Source organism: Ctenocephalides felis, unplaced genomic scaffold (assembly GCF_003426905.1).
Source record: "Ctenocephalides felis isolate EL2017-DRISC unplaced genomic scaffold, ASM342690v1 CF-g0.4_SCAFFOLD_00845, whole genome shotgun sequence".
Lineage (NCBI taxonomy): Eukaryota > Metazoa > Arthropoda > Insecta > Siphonaptera > Pulicidae > Ctenocephalides > Ctenocephalides felis.
In genome coordinates this window covers 92,278,320-92,301,487 of record NW_020536999.1, presented here as the reverse complement: position 1 = coordinate 92,301,487, position 23,168 = coordinate 92,278,320, and the positions used below count along the sequence as shown (strand labels likewise).

The following is a 23,168-nucleotide window of genomic DNA, read 5'->3' as shown; positions in this document are numbered from 1 at the left end:
CTGAAAATGTTGGAAATTGGATAAAATAGTTGTAATAGTCTACAAATGTTGTAGAATTTAGACAGTCTAAAAATGTTGTAAATTGAATAAAATAGTTGTAATAGTCTACAAATGTTGTAAATTGAATAAAATAGTTGTAATAGTCTAAAAATGTTGAAGAATGTAGATAGTCTGAAAATGTAGAATGTAGATAGTCTGAAAATGCTGTTGTCGGTTTAAAAATGTCATTGATAGTTTGAATATGTTGTAATGAAATTAAAATAGTTGTAATAATCTAAAAATGTATAATGTAGATGATCTGAAAATGCTGTAAATTGAATAAAATAGTTGTAATAGTATAAAAATGTATAATATAGATGGTCTGAAAATGTTGTAAATTGAATAAAATAGTTGTAGATAGTCTAAAAATGAGGTTATAGTCTAAAAATGTAGTAATAGTCTAAATAAGTTGCAAATAGAATAAAAATGTAGTAGATTATCTTAAAATATTGTAAATTGGATATAACAGTTGTAAATTATCTGAAAATATAGTTAATTTCCAGAAAAAATCCAGAAAATAGTGAGAAAAAATAGTTAATTATCTAAAAATATATTAGATACTATAAAACTGTAAAACAGATATTTTAATAGAGGGTTTAAAAATGTATTCAAATGTCTAAAAAAGTAGTGGATGATCTAAAAATGAAGTAGAGATGTTGTAAATTGAATGCAAATGTGAGATTGTCTACAAATATTATAAACTGTCTGAAAATGTTGTAAGAGTCTAAAAATTGTGTGAATAGTCTGATAATGATGTATATTGTTTGAAAATTGTGTGAATAATCTGAAAATGTTCTAAATTGTATAAAAAAATTGTCTGGAAATGATGTATGCAAATAATCTAAGAAATCTGAATGTTATAAATTGTATGTATAATATTTTTATCTTTCCAGGCTAGCTCTCCCTAGTTCAGATCTCAATGTAAAAAATATATGTAATAATTAAATAATTAGGCTTTTTATTTAATACTTCAATAAGCCAACAAAATTACTGCATTAAAATATGCTAAATAAGTATAATAAATTTTAGAATGTATTTTGTAAAAAATATTTTTATTATTACTCACATTCATTGGATCGTATTCCAAAGCACCATAGACCAAAGAGGGTATCCTGATGACTAAACCAGGCATCAGAAACGGAGATATAGTCGGCCTAGTTTCAAACAAATTTGGATGGTTACACACCTTCCGAAGTTGCATCAAAACGTTTATAACGGACAGCAAATTTCCTGAAGCTAGTGTTTCTTTCGTCCTGAAAAAGATAAAATATTAAAATAAATGTAGATAATAAGAAGAATAATGAAAATAATAGTATTAAATTAATAATACTAACTTTGCTCTGCACATAAAATCATCGTACAAAAACCTCTGCCTTTTAGACAGTCGACACAGAACCACATGTTCAAATTTTCTAGGCATTTGTTTTTCAACTTCTGATTTTAACCTTCTAAGTAAAAAAGGCCTTAAAACCTACAACATAAAACATATATTGTAAATAAATAAATATTATATTGTAAACAATAAATATATATGTATAAATATACAATTATTGTTTATATAAATATAAATGTGGCTTGGATTCTAGAAAATTCATAAAAGGTATTTATGGTTTTTGCTGGTCCATGCCTCAAAAACGTTTTACAGTTTTTATTTATAATCTAGCACTGCTGCAAAAGTAGAAAGCAACGTTTTGAATTGCAATCACTGATCGACAGTGCAAAAAAAACTACTATTATAATAATAAATGGTAGTCTCCCCAAAGGCCATGGTATTATTACTCTACTTCCATTATATATTTATATAAATCTATTATCACCTTATGTAACCTCCGAATAATTCCTTCATTGTATTCACTGTTTCCTTCAATCATACCAGACACAGGATTTGAAAACCATTCCTTGAACTCTCTATGTGATTGGAAGACATCGGGCATTAAAAAATGCATCAGAGACCACAGTTCCATCAGATTATTTTGTAATGGTGTACCTGTTAGAAGCAGACGCCTAAAAAGTAATAAAACAATAAGTAATAGCATTAATAAAATCATATTTCTTCCTCCACTTACTGTTGGGTTTGAAAGTTGAGTAACATCTGCCACCTCTGTGATTTGAAATTCTTAATATTTTGAGCCTCATCCAGAATTAAATACTTCCATTTTTTTCTCCTAAAACTTTGGTGATCTTGAACAACTAGTTTGTATGATGTTATACAGACATGAAAGGCATCAGGTTTCGTCCAGCCGCATCTTTTCAGTTTCCTTTCCTTCTGGCTGCCGTAGTAGGTGAGGATTTTGAAACCTGGACACCATTTTTTGATTTCCATTTCCCAATTCAGCATTACGGATGTTGGTACTACTATCAGATGGGGGCCCCAGTTTTCTAGAAAATAGAAAAAGACACATGAAATAATAATTTCAAATATGTATGCATAGAAGATAAAAAAAATACATCCATGATTTGGTATTCAGTATAAATGAAGCACAATTGCTGATGCAACATCGAACAAGGTTACATTAAACATTTAAAGCTGGAGAGTAAAAGCATCATAAGTCATATCGATGTTATAAGTTGTCTAAGAATATTGAAGATGTCTAATATTATTGAAGATTGTTTGAATATGTTGTAGATTGTCCAGAAATCTAGTAAATTGTCTAAAAATGTTGCAAATTGTCTGAAAATATATTAAATTGTCTAAAAATGTTGCAAATTGTCTGAAAATATATTAAATTGTCTAAAAATGTTGCAAATTGTCTGAAAATATATTAAATTGTCTAAAAATGTTGCGAATTGTGAAAATATATTAAATTGTCTAAAAATGTTGCAAAATTGTCTGAAAATATATTAAATTGTCTAAAAATGTTGCAAATTGTCTGAGAAATATATTAAATTGTCTAAAAATGTTGCAAATTGTCTGAGAATATATTAAATTGTCTAAAATGTTGCAAATTGTCTGAAAATATATAAATTGTCTAAAATGTTGCAAATTGCCTGAAATATATATTAAATTGTCTAAAAATGTTGCAAATTGCCTGAAAAATATTAAATTGTCTAAAAATGTTGCAAATTGTCTGAAAAAATATTAATTGTCTAAAAATGTTGAGATAACCTCAAAACAAATTATCTAAAATGTTGCAAGTTGTCTAAAATTGTTGCATATTGTCTAGAATTATTGCATATTGTCTAAAATCGTTGCAAGTTGTCTAAAATCGTTGCAAGTTGTCTAAAATTGTTGCAAATTGTCTAAAATTGTTGCAAGTTGTCTAAAATTGTTGCAAGTTGTCTAAAATTGTTGCAAGTTGTCTAAAATTGTTGCAAGTTGTCTAAAATTGTTGCAAGTTGTCTAAAATTGTTGCAAGTTGTCTAAAATTGTTGCAAGTTGTCTAAAATTGTTGCAAGTTGTCTAAAATTGTTGCAAGTTGTCTAAAATTGTTGCAAGTTGTCTAAATTGTTGCAAGTTGTCTAAAATTGTTGCAAGTTGTCTAAAAATTGTTGCAAGTTGTCTAAAATTGTTGCAAGTTGTCTAAATTGTTGCAAGTTGTCTAAAATTGTTGCAAGTTGTCTAAAATTGTTGCAAGTTGTCTTAAATTGTTGCAAGTTGTCTAAAATTGTTGCAAGTTGTCAAAATTGTTGCAAGTTGTCTAAAATTGTTGCAAGTTGTCTAAAATTGTTGCAAGTTGTCTAAAATTGTTGCAAGTTGTCTAAAATTGTTGCAAGTTGTCTAAAATTGTTGCAAGTTGTCTAAAATTGTTGCAAGTTGTCTAAAATTGTTGCAAGTTGTCTAAAATTGTTGCAAATTGTCTAAAATTGTGGCAAATTGTCTAGGAATGTTGTTGGTTGTTTAGAAATGTTGTAAATTGTTTCAAAATATATTAAATTTTATAGAAATGTTGAGATTCTGTTTAAACATTATAGATTGTCTAAAAATGTTGTAGATTGTCCGAAAATGTCGTAGATAGTTTGAAAAAAAATTATAAAACTAAAATGAAGTTGCTTTTGCAAAAATATTTCAAAATTAGAACTCAAATATTTTGTGATTTATGTTAGTTTCCATAATCCAACTGTAAATATTGTCGATTTATATTTTTCTCCATTGAAAAATAATTATAATAAAATGTGGTCAATTGTAAATAGTATGAAGCAATGATAATAAAATATATTATTAATATGAATTCACTAAAAATTTCTAGACCATTCTATTTTTATTCCCATATCGCAAGTAAATTAAATTTTAGTAATAAAAGTTTTTTAAAATAATATATGAAGATGAAGTTATTGTAGTGATTCAGCACCCATTTGATCCATAAATCGACAAACAAATGGTTGGTAATTGTCTCACCAATTACTATTCCTTTCCTTAGATAAAAAAATATCTCTAAAATATATAAATGCATTTAGAGATATGGATCTGAAAGGATTCTTGATAATAGTGTTATAACTATAATTTTCTAGAATTATTGCATTTAACAAGTAACTGTTAATAATAATAATAAGATCAATTACCTTTAGCACAAGCAAGATGAGCAAGAAGTGCAATTGTTTGAATGGTTTTTCCGAGACCCATTTCATCAGCTAGTATACCTGAAAATAAAAATTAATATATCAGTAACATACAATTCTAAAATCTTAAGTAAATTTATATAAACATATAAATTATAAATGTAGTGATTAAGCACCCATTTGTTCAAGAAATCTATAAACAAATGGTTGGTAATTGTCTCACCTATTACTATTCCTTTCCTTAAAAAAATAAATATCTCTAAATAAATAATTACATTTAGAGATATGGATCTGAAAGGTTCTAGTCTCAAAACTTATAAAATAAGTAATAAGTAAATTTTTATAAATGAATCAGCAACAAATTAACAAATCTCACAACAATAAAAAAACAGTTTCATGATGTACTCCAAGCCTTAAACAGAATTTAAAAAAAAACTATTCATATTTATTATAAACCCAGAACAAAACTCTGTTAAAATTTAAATTTGATAAAAAGTTGTAAAATTCAGACAAATTAATCTTTATATCTAAAAACAATAGAGACAACTACAAAATACATCCAGTACATCAGCTAGATATCAAATTTCAACAAAAAACAACAATTTTGAATAAGAGACTGAATTACCACAAATTTACACAATTCCATAACTATCATTAATATAATTATAATTATATGTTATTGTTATCTTCTCACCGTTTAATTTCCTCTCAGACATAGTCACCAGCCAGTCTAAACCAATGTGCTGATATTCTCTCAACGAATGCTTCAATAAAAATGGCACGGGTGTCACAACACTTGTAGATGACAGAGTATTTCCTTTCGGCTGGATACTCTGAGCCAAGGCAGCTACATTATCCATTAGTTCGTCCTGGTCTCTGTCTGCATTCGATTCTGAACGATCATCCTGGGAGAAAAGGACAGATGTAAAATTTAGTAGGGCAAATTAATATTTCTTAAATTATAATGTTTAATATAATAAACATTAATTTATTATATTAATTATTAATTTAATATAAATAAGTTTATTTTTTCTGGATACCTATTATTATTTATAATTATCTTGTTCTGTAATTAAACTATAATTTAGTAACTATAACACGATTGATGCTGAGGAAAACATCGAGAAGGATGAAGGTAATTTGGATCATAAAGCAGAAATTGTCATTTTTATTATTCATGTAATTTTTTCAATATTATTACTATGTGGGATGTTTCCTTCTTGAGATACTTTTTCGAAATATTTCGAAATCCAAGTTGTTAATGAGACAAAAAGAAGCAAACAGTTTTTTTTTTAAATAAACTAAATAATACTAATATTGTTAGTTAATAATTACAGAAAAATAATATAAATAACATCAGCTTTATCCTGAAATATAATAAATAAATAGATAGATACATATATATATATATATATATATATATATATATATATTATTATTATTATTATAATTATTATTATTACCTCTTCTTTAACTTTAGATTCATCACTGGGCAAGATTGATTTCAGTCCAAGATCTTCATCTCCGAAGGAACTTTCAGACATCGAATCCAAACTATCTTCATCATCTGCAATTAAAAATTCCACATGTAAGTATAAATTTAATACAAAGTATAATTTTGCAAATGAATTGAAAATATTAATAATTTGTAGTGATTCAGCACCCATTTGTTTGATTTGTCCATAAACAAATGGTTGGTAATTGTCTCACTCAATTTATATTCCTTTCATTAATTATAAAAATAACTCCAAAATAATAGTTTTTTTTGAGTTATGGATCAGAAAGGATATGTTTAAACCAGGCAAAAGTAATAATACAATTGAAAATAATTTTGTTATAGAGAAAGCATAAACATAAAAGAAAGAAATTTAAAAATTAATGTTTTCAAAGTCATAAGCTATTACTATTATTGCTTTTTTGTACAACACAAAACACAACAATTTTGTAAATAACACTGTTACAATTTTGATTAACAAAAAATAACGTTTAACCAAAAAATACAAATTTTACAAAAAATAATAATTTTACAGCATTTAAAACAAGAAAGCACTGTTTTTAATTATTTTTTTCTACATTTGTTCAGTTTTATAAAATAAATGATAATATTTTACCTGACGTTGCAGGACTAGGCTCTTTTGGCTTTTTGATTGCTTCTTTATCTTTTCTAGGAGATTTCTGTTGTATCGTTGGAGGCATTCCATATTTTTTCCTTAATTCATCAATATCCATTTCAGCATCATCCTAGAAAAAATAGATGGTTAAATAAAATTGTCTTCACAATTAAAAACCATGTCATATAATTTATTTGCACTGGTTAAAAATAAAATTAAAAAAAAAAGTAAAAATAAAAATAGTAATACAAGGAGAAATTACATATAAAATAATTAAAATGAATATTAATATTTAGTAATACATTTTTATTTATATAAATCAGAATTATTTTATTTATATTATTAATCTTACTCAATTTATTATGAATATTTATAAACAATTGTATATAAAACAAACAATATTTTAAAATGCACTTAAGATTAAAAGTAAATTTTATCAAATCTTTGAAATAGTATAAATAATATTTGAGAAGTATATATATATATTTTGTAGATGATTTTAAGCTATAATTTTGCTATGTACTTTAATTACTGTAGATATATATATAAATAGTTTATTAATCATGATTTAAATTAAAAGAAATTTAAATCACACTAAGCAACCATAGAATTTATTTAAAAGTTGATTTTTAAATGAGTATTTTATAAAACTAAAATTCATACAAAATTAACGTTTAAACTAACTTTGTAGATAATTTTATCAGGTATATATTCCCCAAATATTAATTATAGCAAATGTTAATAAATCATTTATTATGACTACAAATGCAGAACATTAATCAATGCTTGGTAATTGATTAAATAATTAATTATAATTTATTGTTCAATTTGTAGAATTTATTATAAGCTTTTGGTTATTGAGTTACTTACCTTTAGCATGTCAATTTCAGCTTTATGATCCAAATCACCTTCATCCTTTTCGATGTTCTCTTCAGCATCAATTGTGTCTTCAATATCAGCTGCTTCTTTGTCCGAGCCATTGAAATCTGAATCGTCATCTGATTTCTGAAAACAATAAGATAATATTAGAAAAGAATAGAATAAACATTAATAAAATAAAAGCTAAATCACTATATTTTTATATATACATAAATAAATGCATATATATAAAGATAGAGATGTAATATAATAGAAAATATATATAAATAAAAAATGAAATATCAATAACAAATATTGTTTGCTAAACAGATAAATAATATCTTTGTACTATTTGTATGTTTGTATTATCACGTTTTATTTTTCATATAAACTTTTTAGCAAATGATTATTTATTAGTTATAAAAGATAACATGATTTTATTATTATAAATAGCAATTAACCTAAGAATGTAGCACTAAAAAGAAAAATCACAAAAATAAATTCTTTGTGAAATTCGTCGGTTCATGCCTTCATTTTTATCTAGCACTGCTGCAAAAACAAGAAGCAATATTAAATTGCAATTGCTGATAGTTTGTCAGTGCAAATCATGGCAAATATACAATTATATTTAAAAACCACACTGCACCTTTTTGCTCTTTATCATAATAATACTTTATTTAATAAATACATTTATCAAATTCAATTATTACCTGTTCCTCCTCCTCTGCCTCGCTCTCACTCCTACTGCCCTCTTCACCAGCAATCTCCTTCGCCCTTTTAGCAAAGTAATCGCTAGGCAAAGAGTTCAGGACATCTTCCAGATCCAATTCCGATTCCTTCTTCAAAGCTTCAATTTCATCCGTCACCGGATCCACTATTTTGGAGGCAGCAGCAGCCGTATTACTTCGACTGCTGCGGGAAGAAGAGACGTTGGCAGCTGCTGCAGCCGCGGCTGCTGCTGCTGCCAATTCCTCTTGGGCGATCGTGGATTCGTCGTCGCTCTGGGATTGGTCTGATGGCACAAATTCATCTAAAGGAAAAGGATATATAGAAAAAGGATATATTTATCTAAAGAAAAAGGATATATAAAAGGTATAAATGAAGCTTTATATATATATATATATATATATATATATATATATACTAGCTGACCCGGCAATCGTTGTTTTGCTAAGTGAGGTGTATTCAAAACAATTTCTAGAGAATCAAAAATATTTAATACTTGTATTAAAGTGTATGAGGATGTGCCGTTTGAATGCTATATACAATGAATAATTATAAAAACAATAAACCCAATTAGTTTGTCTATATTTTGTCAATACAATCAAACTGGAAGTTTTATACACTTTCTATAAAAAACATAGTATAATCATGGTATAATCCATCCAAGTCTTTTTTGGTCTTTCGACTTATTGATTACGTTTCAAGTTTTCCAGATTTTTTTGGATTCTGGATTTTGTGTATAATTGTAAATACTACTATTGAGCTTATACAAAATTTTCAAATTTCCTGAGAGGAGAGATAGAAAATGTATTAAGTATTTCTTCTTTGACGTGCTTTTTGAAAAGTTTCAAGTAACATTCGATGAATTAAAGTAAATTTAATAAAAAGTATATATGTAGAGCAAGGCGAGGCACAAAGGTCCAATTTGACTTTGAGTAAATATAAACTATATTGTGAAAACCAAACCAACTGTATTACAACAAATAACTTATTTCAAATGAACAATTATCTGACTACATTTAGTGAAACTGCCATTTTTACCTTATAGACCTTTTTACATTATAGGCGGGGTAACTTGAAACGGGCAGGAGGCAAAAAGGTTCAAAGCCTTATTATAATTTTAAAGGTATTTTACAAAATAATTATATTTTTAACTAAAAAGAAAATACTTTTATTATGGATATTCAAAGATTACCGTTTATATCCCCCATTTCAAAGATTACCGTTTTCAAATCAAGGTTATAGCTGGTTATACATCTTTTTTCTTCTACTTTCAAATATTGTTGTTGAACAATGCTTAACTTTACTGATTTTTGACATATCGGTGGTGGACCTTTTTAACCCTGAACCTTCATATATTACTATCTATTCTTCGATAAATTCTGGGAAATTTTAACTGGAAAAATGTTATTCGACAAAATGTCCATTTGATCGATACCAAATTTAGGTTCTGAATTTAAATAACATAGAAAAAAAATAATATAACCTAGAAAATGTTTTATGAATACCAATGAGTATATAATTATACAAATGAGATCTTTCAGAGCACCGTGTTTGAGAAAAATATGCCAAAAAGTGCATTTTCATATTAACATATCAAAAAAGTTTATATTTTGAGTCTCTAGTAACACTTGCGGCCCGTTTACTAACGTTTTTGTATATAAATAAAATTACAAACAAAACTACTTACTACAAATTTATCATAAATAAATAATATTCGCGTAAAACATCCTATTAAACGTAATTGAACATCATCTGTCAAAAGCGTTTGACATTTCACGAAATTGCCACCGTCCATTGTTTTATTTAAATTACGCTTCTACAAAAATTTTCAAATTAAAAATGTAAACTTTCTACGCGGATTTGAAATAATTTCTCACTTTTTGGACTTTCTCTGGATTGGCACGAATTTTTCAAGGCTAAGACTGGCCAAATCGATTCAGCCGTTTTCGAGTTTTATTCGGACATTTGAAAGAGAGCTCCATTTTTATATATAAGATATATATATATATATATATATATATATATATAAATAAAATGTTTATTTACCATCACTGATATTTCTAGAATCGTCTCCCTCATTTGAAGGTTGTGCAGCTTTCTTCTGATTCATCCCCTTGGCCAAAGATTTTGAATACATTTCCGTCTGATCGACGATGAAACTGAGATGCTGGTTCAAAGCCCTCTTCCTGGTCTCGTCCAGCCTCGTCTTTTGTTTGAATTCGACGATTTTCTGGGCGTTTGACCAAAACATTTTGATTTCTTTTGATATGAAACCTGCCAGGCGTCGTCGATGCTGCTCTTCGGATTTTTCTGCTTTTTGCGCCTGAGCAGATTTGTCTTGGAAGTGTTTCTGGACCATCCGCGCACACTAAAAAAATATTCGAATCATTATACATATTTATTTTTATATATATAATTATTACACTTTTAGTAAATTAGTTTATCATCAATTTACCATTTTGGCAGCTTTCTTTTTCCATTTTCGTTCCTGTGCGTAATCAGTCGCCAGCCACAACATTTCTTCTAATAAATAATCCCAATGTACTTTATTTCTTGTGGGTTCTTGAAGTTTAGGCAATCTTTTTTCAGACCATAGGCCTTCTTTTTGAAGTTCTGCCACCCTTTGGACAACATAGGCCTCCTGAAAACAGATAAAAAATACAAAAATTGTAGAGAAAGTCCTGGCAAGTTATGAGTCATTTTTTTAAGTTTATAGTTTAAATATTTTTAAAAAATAGTTGTTAATTACTAAATATTACTTGTTTAGCTTTTTCAGCAATCTGTTCTTGATTACTGCTCGATAAACTTTTGTTAACAGCTTGTGACGATGTGGATATGCGCCTGTCAGGCAAATTGCTCGAATTTAGTGAAATATCTAAAAAATAAAATAATAAATGTAAATTTAAATTGAAGCCCTCTGCGCCATGTAAAGAGCAACAATTTTATTGATAAATCAATATAATATTGCCTTATAGCATCCCAGTACACTTCAAAATTGTAATTGCAAATAAAAAAATTACTTAGTATTTCATCTATACATCACAAAATTAAATTTTAATTATTTTTTGCAAATTTTTATTTGCAATTTAAAAATTCGTTCAGATCAGAACAAAATATTTGGCAAATTTGTACGAAATTAAATAATCTATTATATATTTTATCTAATATTGCCTCACATCATCTCAGTACTCTTTAAAATTGCAATTGCAGATAAAAATTAGACCAGAACACGTTAAAAGAACATTAGACGACGATTTATTCAACATTTTATTTGGATTTTTTAAAATTAGTCTGATCAAAACGAAATATTTAGAAAATTTGTACAAAATTTTCCATCATATTTTTGACCTGCACCATCCTAGTACACTTTAAAATCGCAATTGAAAATATAAAGTAGATCAGAATGTGGAAAAAGCATCATTTTGAAATATAAAGTAGATCAGAATGTGGAAAAGCATCATTTTGACAATTATTTAATATGTTTACAACATAAAAAAATTGCCTGATCAGAATAGAAAATTTGACAAATTTCTGCACAAAATTTAATACACTATCATGGTATTTGATATAATATTGCCTTACAGCATCCCAATGCACTTTAAAATCGCAAGTAAGAATAAAAAATAAATCAGAGCGCGCTAAAATAATATCTGAAGACATACTTATTTAGTATTCCAAATCCAATCTTAAAAATCTGTCTGATATGAATGAAATATTAGGCAGGCTGGTACAAAATTAAATGCACTAAGATATTATTTATATAACATTGCCTTGCAGCATCTCAGTACACTTTAAAATCGAAATTGTAATAAATAGACCAAGGAGCGTTGAAAGAGTATTTTTGTCATTTATTTAATGTATGTTATTATTTGCAATTTTAAAAATCAATCTGATCTGAATCAAATATTTGGAAAATTTATACTAAATTAAATAATTCATCATATTTGTCATAAAATATTGCCTTACAGCATCTCAGTGCAGTTTAAAATCATAGTTAAATACGAAAAAATATACAACATAAACAAGATATTTGATATTATAAAAATTCATTAAAAGCATTCATTAAAATTAAATAATTAATCACATTTTTCATAAAATAATGCCTTACAGCATCTCAGTGCAGTTTAAAATCATAGTTAAATACAAAAAAATATACAACATAAATAATATTTGATATCATAAAAATTCATTAAACCATTTTTTTGTTAGAACAATGTCAAGTGTTACCAATTTTTATATTATGTTTCAATTATCTCACCAGTCTTAAGTTGAACAACCTGCGATGACATGGACACATCATTAATAGACGACACATCCATACTGCTACTACTCAATCTACTCGATACATCATTACCACTGGAAATCGATGTTTTCTTATCAATATCCATTAAAAGTGAAGACGCCGAGCTCTTATTCGACATCAGAGCTGCCAATTGTGAGGCTGCTACTCCTGATTCGACGTCATCAGCTTTGGAAATGATCCTGTGCTGTTCCAGAAATTGCAGATAGGCTTGTGTGTGGGTTTTTGATGATCGGTAGAAGGTGAAGAGATCCATTATGTTGCCATCTATCACTGTCAGGTAATAGAGTTCCATCAGATCTTTATTGTAACTAGAAGATAGAAAAATTATGGTGATTAATTGATGAATATGTAGTTGATAATTGGTTATATAAAGTTATATTTAAATGTGGCACAAATTCTAGAAAAATCACGAAATAAAATTGTTTGTGAACTTTGCTGGTTCATGCCTTTAATTTTTTATAATCTAGCACTGCTGCAAAAGCAAGGAGCAATATTAAATCGCAATCGCTGATCGTCAGTGCAAAAAAATCCTAAACTAGTTGGTTTCGTATTTAGCTTTGAGGCAAGTTACATGAACTTCCCGATATGTGTAAATAATCGACTTAATAAAAAAAAGTATAAATAACATACTTCATCAATCCTACTTTAAAAAAACAAAACGATAATAATTTTAGCAAAGTTTGACGAATTTTTAAAATTAAACTACTTGTCGTAAGGCCGTAATATTACAGTAAGTTCTATAAGACCATGATGTATATCGCCAAAAAAAGTTCCATGAAAATCGGCTTAATTTTTTTTTTCAACAGTTAATTACAAGAAACGGCTCGGTAGATTTTCACCTAAAATTAATCAGTACCATTCCCAAATATTATCTTTCGAACAGTTTTTGATTTTTTAAAATCGGTTCAGTAGGATGAGCTTAAATGTGGACGAAAAGTTTAACACTTTTTTTCAAATTGCAAAGAAACGGCTTGGCAGATCGTCGCACAAAACTGACAAACGATAATCCTCACCGAAATACATCAAATGGCTTTTAAATTTCTAAAATCGGTTCAGGCGTTTTAGAGAAAACGTCGATCAAAAGTCTAATTTTGACAAATGCCAAAAAACGATACTAATTTTTGCAAACTTTGACGAATTTTTAAAGCTGAACCAGTTGTCGTAGGGCCGTAATATTTTAGTATGATCTAGAAGACTATGGTATCCACCGTCAAAAAATAATCATAAAAAGCGTCGAAATTTTTTTTGAAAAACTTTATTACAAGAAAACGGCCCGGCCGATCTCTACCAAAAATTAATCAGCACGATTCCCAACCAATATCTTTCGAACGGTTTTTGAATTTTCAAAATCGATTCAGAATTGCGGGCTAAAACGTAGACGAAAAATTTTTCATTTCTGCGATTTATAAAGAAACGGCTTGGTCGATCTTCGCACAAAAATGACAAACAATAGTTTTCGTCGAGATACATAGAATGGTTTTTAAATTTTTGAAATCGGCCCAGCCGTTTTCGAGAAAACGTCGATTTACGGCAAAAAATCTGTTCACATACATACACACACACACACATTTTCCAAATTTGGTCTCATTCGATTCAGAATGGCTTAAAACGTCGAGAAAACAAAAAATTAGAGAATCGGATTTTTTGATGAAAACATAAACTTCTCCTTCGGGAAGTTAATAATAATCCACCAGCTTTAAGATCCATTTTGAACTTTTAAATAAATTTAACCATACTCAAACATGAAATTCCATTCCACTTACTCGTCTCTAATTTTATGCAAGTATCTCATATTCTGCTCCTCGATGAATCTGACTTTTGACTTCAAATCCAAGTCCAGCAGCACAGGCTGCTGTGTTGTGAGAGGCAGGTGCTGTTGTTTTGTATCACATTCGTTTTCTGATGTCATTTTCAATCTCTTCCTGGCCACTGGTTCCACATTCGATGACAAACTGTGACTGACAGCATGAGACTGGTTGGAGGCATGAAGTCTTGGTGTCGAACTGCCACTAATGGGTGTTGATGTGCTGGTGAGGTTGGTTGCAGGGTCTTGGGCTGGACGTTTTAATGGATTACCTGGAAAATGATAATGGATAAATTAATATTAATATTAATAGATAGTGGGTAGTACCTGCCCTGGGGCAGGTCCGTGAGATTAGTTAATTTCTAACTCGTTTCAGGGAATTTCGATTGCCATTTCACACCGCAGTGCCCGAAATGGGCTATTTTCAATTGGTAACATATTTTGATCTATATTTTCAGGTTATCCAGTATGTATGTATCCATGTGTGTGTTAAAACGTAATACATCTTATTTTTCTTTCGAAATAAATCGCAAATCAGAAAGTTTATCAACATCGACTTTAGAAATTCGAATTTTACAAAACAAAGGCGTGTCGTCGTCCAATGGGAGAAAAATGCGAGATCTAAAATGCAAAACAAGGTCGATCAAAATTAATTCTTGTCGCCGATAAATACCAAATCAAAAATAAATAATAAACTACTTGATAATAATAAAATTTTAAATTATTTTATTTATTTATACGTTTGCGTTGCAGGAAATTTCTTTCTTTCAGAAGGGATGGACAACATTTTCTTACAAGTTGAAAAAGTCATAATTTATAATTAATATTATAAAAACATATTTCTACACCGTATTAAACTTAATCGTCTTAAACGTCACTATACCTGTGTGCCCCCCCCTGCCCCTTTCACTTGTATTTTGAAATAAAATGATTTATACTCGCTTAAATAATACGTGTTAAATAGAGTGTCCGGTGCTTGGTGCCGTCCGGCGTTACGGGACTTTCCTCTATATTTCTAATAGTGATATGAACGTATACTGAATCAAAGCTCCAAATGCCTATTTTCACTTCATATTATATTATATTATACTATACTTTTATAAACATAAATTATTAAATGAATAGTTTCATAAAAAAACATATTTATATAATTTTATAGAAAAACAAATTTTCAAATAAATTTATGAAAAAACATTACTCTATTAAATATTTCCTTGTGTTTATTAAATTTTATAAAAATACCTTTGAGAAAATATTATGTTGTTTAATTTTTTAAAGAAAAAAATTAAGTAAGAACCGACGTGAAAAAGCGTATTATACGGGAAATCGTATTAAGCATGATTCAAAGCTTCAAGGGATTCTAATGTATTTTGTAAAATCTTTGAAACAGTCAATTCTTCAATATATAAATGTACATATTAATAAATAGCTTAATAAATTAATAATATTGATAATTTAATATATATGTAAAATATAATATTTATTTATTTATTTTTTATTATGTTGGCAACTAAATAATTGTGGATTTCACATATAGTGGTTTGCAAACATAGTTCAAAAATATAAATATGAAAAATTAATATGCACATGTGAACAAACAACAAAAATTGATTTGTAACTTCAACTAAAATAAATATTGAATTTCTAATAAATTTTAAACTATCAAATATTTAAACTATAATATATATAACTATATTTTTAACATATAAAACAAAGAAAATATTGCTGTCGACAGTACAATCTTTTTATTTATTTATTTTTATAATTTATTTATTTGTTTATTATTTCTCTTGTAACTTTCAAACCATCCAGTTAATATAAAAGTAATAACTTTAATATTTTAAAATAACTTTCCTAAAAATCGATATCCTTTCTCTTTATTCCCAACGCAAAATGTTTGCAAACCCTGCATATTATTATATAAATATTTATATATGAAATTAAATGTATATGAGAACTTATTTGTATCAAAGTATATATAAAGACCAGATGATATTCATTTAACATTCGATAGAAATTGATTAGACCAAATTTATAAAAATTATTATAATAATATTAGGAAAATATTGTTGTAAAATGAAGACGGTGATTGTTGCTGTGACTATTTTCATGGTAAGTTTGTAATATATTTATATATTGCTTAAAGCCCAGTGCACACGAAGCCTTTATTCTTCTAACTTTATTCTTCTAACATATTTTCTGTCAGGAATTTAAACATAAAACATATATGTATTAGCAATAAATCTATGTGATTATGTTATCTCATATTTATATATAATAAAATAATAATAATAAAATGCTAGAGTAATATGTCACGTTTAAATACACTCATCTTAAGATAAAAGCTTGACAGAAAATCTGTTACCAGAAATACTGGCGTCAACTGCATCGGGCTCAAGTTGCAAATAAATTGCTTAGATTGTGACTCAATAAATATAGGTAAATCTAGCCAAAATTTAAATAAACGCCTTCAACAACACAAAAATGGTTCCAAAAATTACAAATATTTTAAAACTATGTTTATTGAATGCACTAACACATAAATAGAATATAGTTTTTTTAAACCGATTATGCCGCATTTTGAAAAATAAATGTTCAGAAGACGATTTGCTGAAGCCTGTTTCATTAAACTACAATATGATAAGGCAATAAATAAACACAATGGCATTTTTGATGCAAATTTGTTTTTTAGAATGCGTTTCGAAGCTTTTTAATAAAAACATGTGACGAAAAAGAAATATAATTGTAAAACAAGGAATGTTTGCAACACAACTGGCAAGAGATAATTTACAGAACATTCTAATTACTCGATTATTGAATTTTTAAACTATATTATTTACTATTAGATTTATAATTGAAATATTATGATATTGTGATAGAAATACAGTAGAAGTCCTTTAGTCTTTCATATATCTTTACGTTTCAGAGGTTTCTGAACATTTTGGCATACCTTAGAAAAAATGGGTGCATGTGTGTGTGTGAGGATACAAATTTTCGTCGACGATTACGCGAACACGGATCCACCGATTTGAATAATTCACAAAGCAATCAATCCTATTGATAAGGAAACCTGCTGATTAGTTTTTGGCAAAAGGCAGGTCTAGCCGTTTCGGAGATACGGAGCAAAAAGTGCCAAAAATGGTATTTCAGTCTTGTATTTTAGACAACGCAGCGTCCGATTTAAATACAAAAAACATTTTACTTGTATTGACAAAATGAACAACTGGTGAAATTTTTGTAAAGGCAGGTCCAGCGCCTCCGGAGATCCAATAAAAAAGTAAAAAATAATGCTATATGGCGGTCAAAAATGAACACTAGACATATGTACATCGTATTATCAGATATTTTATAATGATTATAATAATAAGTACAAATTTTGTGTACGATTATATGGGTTCCGTACTAATGTTTACACGTTCACGACTACGCGGCGCCTTCGCGCTTTGATATTTCGACTGTAAGTCGGCCAATATTCAAAATCTTAAAAAAAATTCGAAATACAAACAAAATCAAAACATAATATAATCAAATTTTTCCAAAAATTTCAAAATCTCAAAAATCGAATTTTTTCAAAGTTTTGCACAGATATTTTTTAATAATTTAGTTTACGGTAAGGGAAGTGGCCATGCGCCACTAGTTTTCAAAAATGTTCCTTTATAGAACGTTTTCGGGTCGGTTCGGAATCATTCGGAAGGTCAGGCTATAGTTCGGTAATCGTTGTCAATGGTGAATCCCTTGTGTCTTTGTTTATGAACAAAGTATGTTCTACGAAATACGTAGGCTCTCTGTTATACGAAAGATTACTGTATGTGTTAGAAATAATTACTGTATTGTGCTAATTACTGTAAGTGATTTTATAATTATGACTTGTATATTTTTAAAATATGAAAAATTTCTTTTTTCCTTTTTCAAGGTTCTGGTGATATCATCAGACTTCACCCAATGCATGCCTCATGGTGTCAAAGAAACAGATCTGAACCAGCAGCAGGCCAAACCTAAAGAATGCTGCATCACCTGCTGCTTGGAAGAAAAGCAGCAGGAATATGGACCAGTAATTCAGGTCAAAAAATGAAAAATGTAAATTTGAAACCTCAAAGTGCATGATGCTCTCTCGATTTGTATTTTTTGGATTTCTTGTACCAATTTAGACAGAAATTATCTTCTTGCAGGAATTCCGTGGTACGGGCTTTTTAGGTTTTCGTGCACATAAAAAACGTAGACATTCAAAGAAAAGAAATTAAATAAACGAATTTATAATAAACTACATTTTTATAGCCTATTTTTAAAATTATTATTAACAATATTATAACATTTTGAAAGCAATGGTGAGAGCAATCATCCTTCTTTTTAAGTAAACAATAACTTTTTTATCAAAAAACTGGATGGATGTTTGCATAAAAAACTTATTTTTTATAATCTGTATTTGTACCACAATAGGCAAATGATATAAAAAAATAATTTATTTCTTCTATTTTCTTGGAAGAAATGTTAAAATGTACCATTCGAGCATTTAAATAAGTAATCTTTAGTGAAATATGGAGAAGCATCTCGATCTCAACATACTAATTAGCAATATTAATTAAGAAATTTAATTAATTACTAACAAAATGCATGCATTGTGTTCGAATCAATTATGATTTATGAACAATAATAATTATATAGAAATAAGAAAAATATATAATTAAAAATATATAATTATCTGTATAATATTAAATATAAATAGAAGAGAATATGTTTTAAAAATTTATGAATAAAATATTTGTTATTATAATTTTATTATTAATGTTCAATAATACATAAACACATATATAAAAATAAAGATATTCAAATATAGATAAGTTACATAAAAAGTTTGTTCGGAGAAAATATGTAGAAAAGAAATATGAATAAAATGATAATTCTATATGTGGGTTCATATTTAATTCTGGAGATTTTCAAAAAAAAAAAAAAAAAACTATGTTGTCAAATTAAACAGCATGTAAGGTGTAGTAATAAGAAATCTATTATTTTGTCATGGATGTTGAAGGCTTAAATAACTATACTTTGAAGGTAATATCATTGTGCCCTCATCCCTATTGGCCAAAAATTGAGACAGTTGAGACCATTTTCACCTATCTCAAAGAGAATTTTTCACCAGATCAAAAAACAGATTGTAATCGTTTGGTGCCAAGTCCAGACTATAAGGTGCATTCATAAGAACCTCCCAACCAAGCTCCTGGAGCTTCTTGGTGATTGTCAGAAGCCCTCAACCCTATTGGCAAAACATGATACAGATGATTTTCACAAGCCTCTCTTGAAGCGAATTTTTCACCAGCTTAAGTGTTTGCCATGGACCAGATCAAGGAATAGATGGTAATGGCATGGTGCCAGGTTTGGACTTTAAGGTGGATTCATAAGAACCTCCCAACTAAGCTCCTGGAGCTTCTTGGTCAGTCTATCAAGAAGCCCTCATTCCTGTTGGCGAAAATTGATACAGTTGATTTGCACAAGCCTCTCTTGAAGCATATTTTTCACCAGCATAACTGTTTGCCATGGACCATATGATCAGGAACAGATGATAATGGCATGGTGCCAGGTTTGGACTGCCAGGTGGATTCATAAGAACTTACCAACCAAGCTCCTGGAGCTTCTTGGTGAGTCTATGAAAAGCCTTCAACCCTATTGGCAAAAAATGATACAATTGATTTGCCAAGGTTCTCTTGGAGCGAATTTTTCACCAGCCATGAACCAGATCAAGGAACAGATGGTAATGGCTTGGTGCCAGGTTTGGACAATAAGGTGGATTCATAAGAACCTCCCAACCAAGCTCCTGAAGCTTCATGGTAAGCATCAGAAGCCATCAACCCTATTGGCAAAAAATGATACAGTTGATTTGCCAAGGTTCTCTTGGAGCGAATTTTTCACCAGCATAAGCGTTTGTCATGGACCAGATCAAGGAACAGATGGTAATTGCTTGGTGCCAGGTCCATACTATAAGAACCTCCCAACCAAGTTCCTGAAGTATCTTGGTGAGTCTATCAGAAGCCCTCAACCCTATTGGCAAAAAATGATACAGATGATTTTCACAAGCCTTTCTTGAAGCGATTTTTTCACCATCCATGAACCAGATCAAGGAACAGATAGTAATCACTTGGTATCACTAATGATGTGTTGTAGAACACCATTTTCCTCCCATTGGCCGCAAGACCATATCAAGGAACAGATGGTAATCACTTGGTATCACTAATGATGTGTTGTAGAACACCATTTTCCTCCCATTGGCCGGAAGACCATATCAAGGAACAGATGGTAATCACTTGGTGTCACTAATGATGTGTTGTGGAACACCATTTTCCTCCCATTGGCCGCTTTTGGGCAATAGCTTTCTTTAAATTCAATTTTGGATTTGGTCCCATCCCTGATGGGACTTAATAGATAAAAAAAAACAATTGGAAAAATAATAGATTTCTTGTTACTACACCTTATATTGTGTATGTTCACATCTATCCCTTATCCCTTACCTTGCAATCTCTGTGCGATCTCCGGTGACTCCAAACTGGCACTGCTACCGACCTGCCTGCCTCCCAACTGCAGACCCTGCACTCTGTTCGAAAACGGGCTCTGCCCCCGACTGTGTTGGCCGCTGACACTGATATTCGACACACCACTAGTGCTACTACTACTACTAATATTACTACTAGTCCTATTTATCGGCGTCATAGTTTTGTTCGTTTCACCACAAACACTACTACTACTACTGACACTGGCATTAATCGGATTCAAACCACTGCTGATGTTGATCGATGGATGGTTGGCACTGCTGACACTCGTCGTTGTCCTGGACTGACCTCCGGCGGTCAGCAGCTGCCGAACGCTCTGACCGCCTAGGGAATCTGAGATTGATGATTTTCTGATCGACTGGGGAGAGAAGAAACACATTAATAAATGATTGATTATTCTCAATATTGGTAATTATTATTTATTTAATTTATTATTATTTACCTGGAGTGGTTGAGTGGTTTGGTCGACCCCCCCCTGCCCCAGCGTGGCGCGAGGGGCAGGGGCGGACGAGCTCTGGCCAACCCTGTCGCTCATTTTACGCGCCACTGGAAAAAATCATTAAATAAACATTTATACCTTTATAAAATATAGCAAAAAAATATATATTTTAAATTTAAGGCGGTTGTTGGGTTTTTATTTTTTTTTTCGATTTTGAGATTTTTTGATATTATGAAAACTAAAAACCTTAGAATTATTTAAAAAAATCATCTCAATATCTATTTTTTTGACGAAGTTATAGATATACATATCTCTATATGTATCATCCTCTAAAACCGTTTTTTTCATCGCTCCGCGAGCTATTGTATGCCAGCTGCTCTCTTTTTCATTATAATACCTCATGCACATGACCTTTTTAATGTGTCAGCATCTTTGAAAACCACGGTGTATATTTAGTACATTAAATTAAATGATGTATTTAGTACATTATATTAAAAACTTTAAATACGTTTTTTCTCAAATTGACTTTTTTCAATGCGGTGCCACAAATTAAAAAAAAACTACAAGTCGGATCGACATTTTTTTTTAATTTGTTCACCACTGCAATAAAAGATCGATTTTGCAAGGCTGATTTTGGCCGCCCCTGGTTAAAAAATGATAGCAAAAAAAAAAGAAAATTTCGTAATATTCTATGATTTTGTAATTTTTGTTTAAAAAAAAAACGCATGTCTTTATGATAAATACATTTCGAGAAAAACAAAAACAAAAAAAACCTTGCATTTTTTGCAAAAGAAAAAACAAACAACCCCCTTAATTTTGATTGATAATTGAGGTTGCTCTGGAAATTAGCAGTTGGATTATGTTGCAAAAAGAGATAATGTATAGAAATCAATAAATGATTGTAAAATTGAAGTTGAAAGTACGTTGTTAAGTAGATATATATTTACTGAAAGTTTTTGTGATTCATTCAAGACCATATGGAACAAAACAAAACACTTGAAGAAACTTGAGCTTATAATATAATATACTTTTTTAATAATTTAATATTAATATTAAAAATTACTTAAATACAAATTAACAATTCAAATAATTCAATGATTATTAGTATATTATATTATGAAATTTATTTTAATTTCTGAATTAATTATTAAAAGAATAGCTAATTGTGTTATTGAACCATTCATAAATTAATTAAATTTAATTCTATATTATTAAAAATATATTAAAAAAAATTTAAAAAAGTTGGGATAGATAATAGTGGTAATGGTATGAAGGGCAAGGAAATCATTTGTTGTTGTAGCTCTCACACCATGGACCTGCCTTCGGGCACACTACCATTTATTATTATTATTATTAAAAATAAAATACTCGATATTCTATTCTATGATTCCAATATGAAAAATAAATATAAATTGAGCAACAATTATTCAATTAGTGGCATATATACACAAGTACATACACATGTTTGTAAAGCATTACAAAGCCAAATCAATTGCAGATGCTATAGAACAATGATAGGAGCATTTGTCAGCAAATTATCTTTGTTTTCATGTATATATATATATATATATATATATATATATATATATATATATATATATGTTATATATATTAAATTCTTCTGTAATGATGTATGTAAATATACTCCTCCTAAATGATTATTCGGATTTTCATGAATCTTCCTGAAGTTTGCTCGGAAAATTTTCTAGATTTTTTAGATTCATAGAAATATAGTTAGATTGTAGAAATAAATGGAAAAAATTGCAAAAAACCGCTTATCATTGTTTGACCTTGAAAATATTTAAGGCATAGTTTGACATTAAAAACAAGTGAAGACTGACATTTGCCAAAA

General features: G+C 28.9%; 1 protein-coding gene across 1 annotated transcript in view; it reads right to left on the bottom strand.

The window, feature by feature from the left end:
* LOC113363025 (helicase domino) overlaps positions 1-21,423 on the bottom strand; it is a gene marked incomplete at its 5' end in the record, with an annotated part of 61,874 nt that extends 40,451 nt beyond the window's left edge. Inside the window, 17 exon segments of the mRNA XM_026605516.1 lie at positions 1,106-1,292; positions 1,374-1,510; positions 1,857-2,043; positions 2,106-2,418; positions 4,540-4,617; positions 5,231-5,441; positions 6,000-6,103; positions 6,648-6,777; positions 7,518-7,652; positions 8,216-8,535; positions 10,278-10,599; positions 10,687-10,872; positions 10,991-11,106; positions 12,490-12,842; positions 14,298-14,610; positions 20,839-21,235; positions 21,320-21,423. Of these exon segments, the coding sequence (XP_026461301.1) occupies positions 1,106-1,292; positions 1,374-1,510; positions 1,857-2,043; positions 2,106-2,418; positions 4,540-4,617; positions 5,231-5,441; positions 6,000-6,103; positions 6,648-6,777; positions 7,518-7,652; positions 8,216-8,535; positions 10,278-10,599; positions 10,687-10,872; positions 10,991-11,106; positions 12,490-12,842; positions 14,298-14,610; positions 20,839-21,235; positions 21,320-21,412 (3,582 nt within the window).
* Positions 21,424-23,168: the final 1,745 nt, after the last annotated feature.